The sequence below is a fragment of the Humulus lupulus genome, chromosome 9, assembly GCF_963169125.1.
Source record: "Humulus lupulus chromosome 9, drHumLupu1.1, whole genome shotgun sequence".
Classification (NCBI taxonomy): Eukaryota; Viridiplantae; Streptophyta; class Magnoliopsida; order Rosales; family Cannabaceae; genus Humulus; species Humulus lupulus.
In genome coordinates, this window is record NC_084801.1 from 8,577,712 (window position 1) to 8,587,005 (window position 9,294).

The 9,294-nt window shown below is 28.1% G+C and overlaps 1 protein-coding gene across 1 annotated transcript; it reads right to left on the reverse strand.

Moving 5' to 3' along the window:
* Window positions 1-3,602: 3,602 nt before the first annotated feature.
* LOC133799398 (wall-associated receptor kinase 2-like) lies at window positions 3,603-9,079 on the reverse strand. The gene is made up of 3 exons (XM_062237419.1): window positions 8,257-9,079; window positions 6,456-6,608; window positions 3,603-4,900 (listed from the first exon to the last, which is right to left on the reverse strand). Exons 1-3 carry the CDS (start codon window positions 8,987-8,989, stop codon window positions 3,603-3,605), a joined length of 2,184 nt encoding a protein of 727 aa, XP_062093403.1. The 5' UTR covers window positions 8,990-9,079.
* Window positions 9,080-9,294: the final 215 nt, after the last annotated feature.

Consider the following 9,294-nt stretch of genomic DNA (forward strand, 5'->3'; position numbering starts at 1 on the left):
TTTTCACAATATATATATATATTTATGAATCTTTATTGCAATAGTAGGACCTATATGTCAAGTTTGATAATCTTTTTTTTATTATTTTTTTTCTTATGACCTACGGAATCGGGCATTGTCCTATCCTGTTGCTCTCAGAAACAATATAAATATAATTTTTAAATCATAATTTATAATAAATATAAATTAATTTTTTTAAATTAAAAATATAACTTTTATGGGCATGCATTGCGCGCCCTAAAAATTTTTTTTAGGGCATGCAAAAAGAGTCTTAAAAAATTTATTTAAAGGAACTCAACGAGATCTTTTAGGACACGCAGTGCGAGCCCATATTAACATTCTTTTAAGGCTCACAATGCGTGCCCTAAAATACTTCATTTTTTAAGGCTCTTAAATAGATGGCTCGCGAGGGTGCGCCCTAAAAACTCTTTTAGGACTTACAATGCGAGTCCTAAAATGCATTTTTTATAGCAGTGAAAATTATAGTAAATGATGCACATTTTTGGAACTTTTACTTTTACTTATATAAATTAAAAAGCAACTACAAAGTTACTTTTCATACATAACAAAAAATAATCAAATAAATTCCAAAATAAGCTTGGAGTTAATTGATTAAAACAAAGTATTTTGTAGAAGGGTAACTATGTTGGGTTTTATGCCCTTGTAAAGGCATATTTCTTATGTAACACATTTTATTATCAATAAAGAACAGAAATCATTTTGTTTATCAATTGTATTGCTCACATGTTTTATTACATGATTATTTATTTAATACAAACGTCTATAAAATCCTGAACATGTGTAACTAGTTATAATTATAGTGACTATGTCACATTGGATTATAGTTGTAATTATATTTTAAAAAAGAATTAGTCCTAAGATTGAATCAGTTCACAAGATTTTCACTGATTTAGTAATCTACGATATGATCTACTTACACAATGGTGTGGTGCCTTATTCAAGACATTGACCAAGTAGATAAGATCGGATGTATCTAGTTACATCGGACTAGGACCGACATTGATTATTGATAGAAAAATAAGTATCGCTATAATAAAATCTAATCAGTGTTACAACATTGACCATAGGTCAAGTCGATCTCAATTCTGAGTGATAATATTTATATTATTTATATCATCTGAATCTTTTGACTTGTTCGTTAAAAGCTTACCCTATGACATAACTTATACTTACATGTTGGAGATTCAATGATGTAATTGAATGAGAGTATATATCATAGATATGAAATCTATAGCTTAGTTCAAATGGTTAAATGATTGAGTACTCATTTTAAATTTATAGAATTATCATTTTATAAGGAACTTAGTGGAGTTAAGGATAAAATACCAATGAGAGGGGTAAAACGGTAAAATTAACTCGACTCATTAGTAGATCATCGATAGAGGATTGACTAACGGTAATAGTTATAACAATAGATAACATATTTACATTAGTGGAAATACGTTCTATGAATTAAAGAGTCAAATTCCGAGTCTATAGTGGAGTCACGGGGAATTAATAAGTTGTGAGATAATTTATTTTATAAATAAACTCACGAGAACTTACTATAGCTTGTATTCATGGATAAAAAAAATAGATTTGAAAACTTTAATTCTCAAATCTATATTTATTTTAATTTCAGTAAATTAAAATTCATATTTAAGTAAACTCTTATTAAAAAAATCTTAGAAATAATATACACGTGGCACTAATTTGTGGGGCAAATGTATATACATATATAAGTGTATCTCTCACATTTTTATTAGTATATTAGGTAAAAACAACGTTTTATTTAAAAATGTATTAATTTATATTTGTTAATTTTTTATTGCTATATAAATTTTAAATAAATAAACAATATCATATATTAGAAAAGATTGATATAAACATATTAAAAAAAATTAAACAAAAACATTGTTTATACTTTACAAAAAAATCGTTAAATCAAGAATAAGGTATACACTTTTTATATATAAAGATATGATGCATTCTAGTTTTAAAATTAAATATTTTTTTTCTAATTTTCGTTTAGAAAAAAATACCTATGAATTTAAATTTAATAAAAAATATATAAATTAAAACTATGAATTTAAAAAATATATTTGATCAAATTTTAATTATTTAATTTAAAAAAAATTAAAGCCAACAAAAAGTAATACATAAATGAATATATTATTTAATTAATGGCTTATAAATAAATGGCTACATCAATTAAAATAAATAATTTCTCATTAAAAAAAACTAAAAGGCAAACTAAGAAAATAGATATATATATATATATATATTTATGTCTTATTTCACTAATACATGTATATTTGGATAAACAACATATGTTGAATGACAAAATAAATAATTAATAAAAGAAAGTAAAGAATATATTTAAGCATATAAATATTCTTTGGTTATAGTTTTAAAAACATAATTGATAGAGTAATTTATATATTTATAATATGTGATGAGAAATTATTATGTCTCATTTATTATTTTTTAATTTTTTTTTCAATTTATTTACCTTATTTAGATGACTTTATTACTTTTTATTTCTTTTAAAAAATATTTACTTAAAATTAACAGTGTTAGAAAACAATAAAAAAAAGTCTTAAACTCATATTTTATAATATATAAAGATATATGAAATATTATGAGGTAATTTTTTCAAGCTATTTTCTATAATTTAATTTTTAAGTAATTAAAATTATACAAATATCTGATTACTTGAACCTTGTTTCCGACACTATAAATTATTTAAAATTTCTCGAAAATTGGTGGAATATTTGCTATAACTATATTGTACATTACCATATAAAAACATTTGGGTCATAATTTTTCTAGATGTCGAAAACAGAATGGCCCAATCGATATGGCCATTTTTACCGGTAGGATTGAAGAATTCTCCTACAATTTAAAAGAGTTTCTCAAATAATAAAAAAAATTAATTTTTTATTAGTTGCAATAAAGATAAAATAGGATATATGCATTATGTGAATATGAATAAAATAAGAATTGTAAAGTTTCATTGAAACTATATTATATACTTTTTTTCAAATAACGAAATCTTTAGAAAGTAGGTAGAAATTTACTTTATCACAAATAACGTTTAAATATATAATAAATAACTTTTAAAAGTTTATACCCACACACTTACAAAAATAACTTTTAGACTGTGAAATAGCTTTGAAAGTTCTGTCAAACTAATTCTATCTTTTATTAGGTAAATAACTCATAAGTATAGTATTGTTATTTGATATCTTAAGGTATCCAACACCACATAAATTGATACTCTATAATTGCTTATTAGTAATATTGATCATAACACTTATTAAATTCAAATAAGTGTAACTCATATTAAATTGCACCAATAATAGTATTAGTAATATTGATCATAACACTTATTAAATTCAAATAAGTGTAACTCATATTAAATTGCACCAATAATAGTATTAACTACTTGTGCTATTGGACGCCCAGTCCACCCTAGCAATTCTCTAACTTATAATATAGCAATAATAACTAATTCTATGTATTATTAGGTAAATAACATGCATGCATCTTGTATTTGTATTTGTTCGTATAATATAATATATATATATATATATATAGTTTTAGTTTATGGAAAATGATGAAGTCTCCGCATCATATCCCAACACATCAAATGTAGTATACTCGACCGGTTCATGAGCAGCAGTGCTGGAACTACGTGATGACCGATCATCATGATCCAACAGTAATCGCTTTGTCTCCTCGCTACTATTCTTTCCAGACTTACAGTACTTATTACTACTTTGCTGTTTAAGCTTGTTAAACCCAACAAGCTCAAGCTCATCTGCCACTTCTTTCATCGACGGCCTTCGACCACCATCTCCTTCCAAACACTTCATTGCGAGCTCAGCAACTAACTCTATTTCCCTCTCGTGCTCCTCATCGTAAACAATCTTAGGATCCACTATCTTCTCCACGTACCTCTCACCCTTATTATAATTCTCTCTTACTGTCCAAACAAAGAACTGAATAATATTACTTCTGGCTCCACTCCTAACCCCATTTGAGATCGGCTTTTCTCCTGTTATTAGCTCCACCAACAGGACACCAAAGCTGTAAACATCGCTCTTCGTAGTCAATGTGCCAGTGGTCAAGTACTCTGGATCCAAGTAACCGAGTGTCCCTTGAACTGTCGTGGCTATACCAGTTTGGCCCGGAGGTATCAAAACCGAGGCACCGAAATCAGACACTTTGGCAGTGTAGTTTCCGTCTAAGAGAATGTTGGTCGACTTAATGTCTCGATGAATGATTGGAGGGTGAGCCAGAGAGTGTAAATAGTCAATGGCCTGAGCAGTTTCTGTAGCGATTCTTAATCGAGTTTTCCATGGCCTTAACATGGCTGATGATGATGGTGATGATGAAGATGATCTCTTGGTGTGGATGTGTTGAGAGAGGGTTCCGTTTGGTACCAACTCATAAACGAGAAGTGGGATTTTGGTCTCGAGACATAAGCCTAAGAGTTTGACCACATTCTTGTGGTTGACTTGGGAAACAATGGCGATTTCTTCATGGAATTGTTGGTGGTTGATTTGTATGGTCTTGTCATGATCGTCCTTATCGAATTTCGGTTTCTTCACGGCAATCTGTTGAGTGGTATTAGCAGTAGAACTACTGGCTTCATCTTCTATTTGAATTGATAATACTCCTTTGTAAACTGAAGCAAAACCACCTTGGCCAAGCAAATTAGATTGGTTATAGTTATTGGTTGACTTAGCTAACTCTGCTTTGCTAAAGATTCTTATTCTTTGGTTCTTTAACACCAAACCACCGTTTTGTATGAAGATTTTCTCTCTTTTTCTTCTCTTATAGTCATGGAAAAGGAGTAGACCTATAATCACCAGAAAAATGCTTGCTCCAACAACTGTACAATCAATTAAAATCACACAAAAGAATATTTTTACACTTTTGTCGCATATTCCCAATAATAAAAAAGAACTGTCTAAACAAAATGTGTTAATAAGTGTCTAGACTAGTGAAGCAATTATTTAATAAATCATATAATTATTACTGTATATGGTTGACTTCTTGATAAAATTTTAATATAGGTCAATCAATAAGTAAATTTGCAACAATAATTAATTGAGACTATAAGTATTGACTTTATTTATTTATTCTTTATATTGAGTTAATATATAATCAATAAGGTGAAGGGACTTTTGTGTTATTATAGGCCCATATATGTATAAACTAGTGTATGTGCTGCCTTGTTAAAAAATCTAGTTTACAAAAATAAATATTTAAAAAATATACAATTGTTATCTAAATTATGAATATATAAGTAAGAGTTACTTTTGAGGAAAGAAAATTGCTCTCGGAAAATAATAAAGTGGCAAAAAGGACTTATATGGAATTTTATGCATAGGTCATACTAATTTTCAATAAGAATTTATAGTGGTTTAGTATATTAGTATGATATGATATATATATTTAAGAGTTTATACTTTTTTTTAGACTTTTTCTTTTGTCATATTATGATTTTATGTTTTGATAAATTATTTTTAGACACAATATTTTGTAAAATGGTCCAAATTACCTTTAAACCCAATTTTATGGTTAGAGTTTTTTGAATTAAAATCACAAATAATTCATCAAACAAACAATTCAAAACAAAACTACAATCATTCTGTCTAACAATTATATTATCATATTCAATTGTTTCTTCATCAAAATTGAATTTAAGAATCTATTTGAAATATTTTATAAAATATAGGGTTTAAACAAATAATGAGACGAATTACGGTCCAAAAAAATAAAAATAATTTATTTAAGAAAGAAAAATAAGAATAATTTTGGCACCTTAAACTATTTAGAATTTCTTGAAAATCTGTGGAAGGTCCCCTATAACTACAATGTGCACCGCCATATAAAAAATTGGGGTTACAACTTATCTATTTGTCGAAAACAAAAAAAGTTCATACCGATAGGTACAAAATACAAACCCCATTATAATAGCCCCATATATACATTCACATATATAGTGTTTCTATGGTACAAGTTGTGCACCTCTTTTGTGTTTTCCTACCCTAAATAGTTTTTAACACGAATTTTGTCTTATATATTGTAGTTATTTAAAGTATCTTGTAAATTTTAAGAAAATTCTGAATAATTTATAGTGCCGAAAACTAGGTTCAAACAAATTGTTTTCCACGTGTATAAAAAAAATTATAGTCATACGTGCAACTACCTGTTTGAATATTACTTTTCAGCATTATAAAATATAAAAATTTACAGGATGTTCTAACTAACTAAAGTAAACACAGTCATAAAAAAAATCACGTTGAACACTGTTCGCGATAGGAGAACACAAAAGATGTACACCAATGCGCCTCTTTTTTTATGCCCTACCAAAAAAATCATATATATATATATGTAATTTTTATAATAATATTATTATAATGTATTTGTTGAATTTGTACCTGTGGCAATTGTGGTAATGCCGAATCCTTGACAGTTTTCATCTTTACCATTGCCATGCATCCCAAGTGGGCATTTGCATTCGTAATCTCCATCTATGTTTTTGCATTCTCCGCTGCATTTGTACTTCTCTGGCTCTAAACACTCATTTATGTCTACCACCATCAAATAATAAAAATAATGACTATTTACTCAATCTAAGTTAACAAATAATAAGTATATCTTTTATATATAAAAAATGGTTTAACGATTTTTTTTTTCATTTAACTTTAATGGGGTCTTACAAATAAAACAAATTGCAAATTATTTTCACCTAGTATATATATCTCTTCTATATAATAATAAGTGTGTAGATAACGGAAATTCTTAGTTTTAACGGTTTTTTATTTTTTAATGTTAACTTTAACGGAATATTCTTATATTTAACAGAATATTCTCATATTTAACGGTAATTTGTAAACTCTTAAACTTAAATAAAATAAAATAAAAAATTAAAAAAAGATATTTTTGAGATATATTACAATAATAATTATTTAAAAATAATAAATAATTAAATAAATTAAAAGATGATATTTTTGAGATATTTTACCATGATAATTATTTTAAAATAATAAATAATTAAACAAATTAAAATATGATATTTTAAAGATATTTTACAATGAAAATTATTTAAAAATAATAAAATCATACGTTCTATAACTTAAATAAAATTTAATTAAACTTAAAATCACTTATTAGAATAATAACATATTAAACATATAATATAATCTACTGACAATTAGTAATAAATTACTTTTTTTTAAAAACTAGCAAGAAACTTAAATTTAAAATTCACTTATAATATTTAATATTATATTAAATATATAATATATAATCTCTTGTTGTTACTCCTAAATTCAAAAATTAAAACAAACGTAAACTTAAATAAAAATAAATAAATTATTTAATTAAAATATAATATTTTTTTGAAATTTATATGACATTAATATAAATATAATAAAAATAATTAATAAATTCTATAAATAAAACTAAACAAACGTGCATACTGCACATTTGTATCTAGTATATATATATATGTGTATATATATAACAAATAAATATTATAAATGTCAAACATTCATTTATAAAAATATAAATAATTTAACTCTTTACTATTCAATTTAGCAGCATGATATTATATAGTTCAATACTTTAATGAAGCTTTAGGAAACATCAATTCATTTAAAAATATTAATTACCAATTAATTAAGCATATATATAATATATTAATTCTAAGGAGCATTTGATATAGAATCAATCAAAATACTAAAGAAAATAAATAAATAACAACAGCCCAATGCTATAGAGCATTGTTATTGGACATTATAAGATGCCCAATGCCACATGAGGTGGTGACGCCTTATAAGTGGTTGACGATTTTCATATTACTTATTAAATCAAAATAAATAAGACCCGATAATGCATATATGACACCATCAGGTGGGGTGTTGGAGACCACCAATGCTATTTAACAATTCTCAACATAATGTTGTTATTTGACACATTAAGGTATCTAATAACACATAAGATGATACTTTATAGTTGGTTAATCATACCTCATAATACTTATTAAATTCAAATGTTTGAGATCTGATGTTGGATTATACCAATAACAATAAGCTATCTTCATGAGATTGTGTTGGGCACCTGTGAGAGTGCCCCTAGTATTTCTCACATAATTAGCTATATAAGGTCATTTAAAGCTATATAATTTAAAATTGATCTCATTTATTATAATTTAATATAAATAAATAAATATAATACCTTCGCAGCCTTGTCTGAGAAAAGGATTTCCCTTAAATCCCTTGGAACACCGGCAACGATATGCACGACCAGTGTCGGAGTCGTAACAATCAGTATTCTGGCCACAAACATACGAAGATGAATTCAATTTAGCCTCCTCACACAACTGGTTTCCCACAACCCAATCCAGCAAAACGCTAGAATTCTCTACAGCACTCGGCCAAAAACCGAGGTGCATTTTGGAGATGTCGAAACTCCTCTGGTCCGCCAAGAACGCATACCCGCAAGGGTTGAAAGGGTAAACATCGGAGTGGTTGTTGAAGCTGAGGAGTTGTATGAGCAGAGTCTGGAGATGCTTGGGAATAGAGGTCTGGCAGCAGCCTAACCCCGAGCACGAGGTTTCGGCAGACATGTTCACTTCCTTACTGCAAATCGAGACGCAGCCACTGCCGAAATTGTTTCCATAGTCGGTCATGTAGGCCAGCGTGTCGCAGCCGAAGGCCATGAGCTTGTTCTCGGTGGCCGAGAACGTAAAGGAACTACTCAACGTTATGTTTTGGCCGAAATAGGCATAGGAAGTGCCGTTCTGGTAATAACAGTCGTAGGAGTTGTCTATGATAACGCTCATGGTGGCGTTCTCGACATCGATGTTGCGAACCTCGATGTTTCTTCCGTAGATTAGTTTCGGAGGAGAACCACCATTGCTGGTGCGGTTGCATCTGAGCAAGAAGTACACATCGTCATCTTTACTCATGGCGCAATCTTTGTCGTCGATTCCGAAGGGGTATGGGACCTCCACATCACCGCATTTTCTACTGCAATTGCTCGTCGTGGTTGCCGTAGTCGACGACGCGAGTAGAGAAATCGATATCCATTGCAGCAGTACTACTGTTACTGAGAAATAATAATACCACTTTCTTACTTCCATTTTTTTTCTCTTTTATATATTTATATATTTATGCCTCTCAATTAGCCATATATATATATATATATATATATATAGTACTACGTACCAAGTTGTTAAAAATAAATAATAAAGACTCAGTGACTGACTTATTC

Bases quoted from the DNA above. Each gene is read 5' to 3' on its own strand.
- LOC133799398 (XM_062237419.1), bottom strand. From the start codon at position 8,989: ATGAGTAAAGATGACGATGTGTACTTCTTGCTCAGATGCAACCGCACC. The intron at 6,609-8,256 runs GTATTATATTTA...TGATGGTGGTAG, and splicing joins TCTCAGACAAGGCTGCGAAG to ACATAAATGAGTGTTTAGAG. The intron at 4,901-6,455 runs GTACAAATTCAA...TTGATTGTACAG, and splicing joins CATTACCACAATTGCCACAG to TTGTTGGAGCAAGCATTTTT.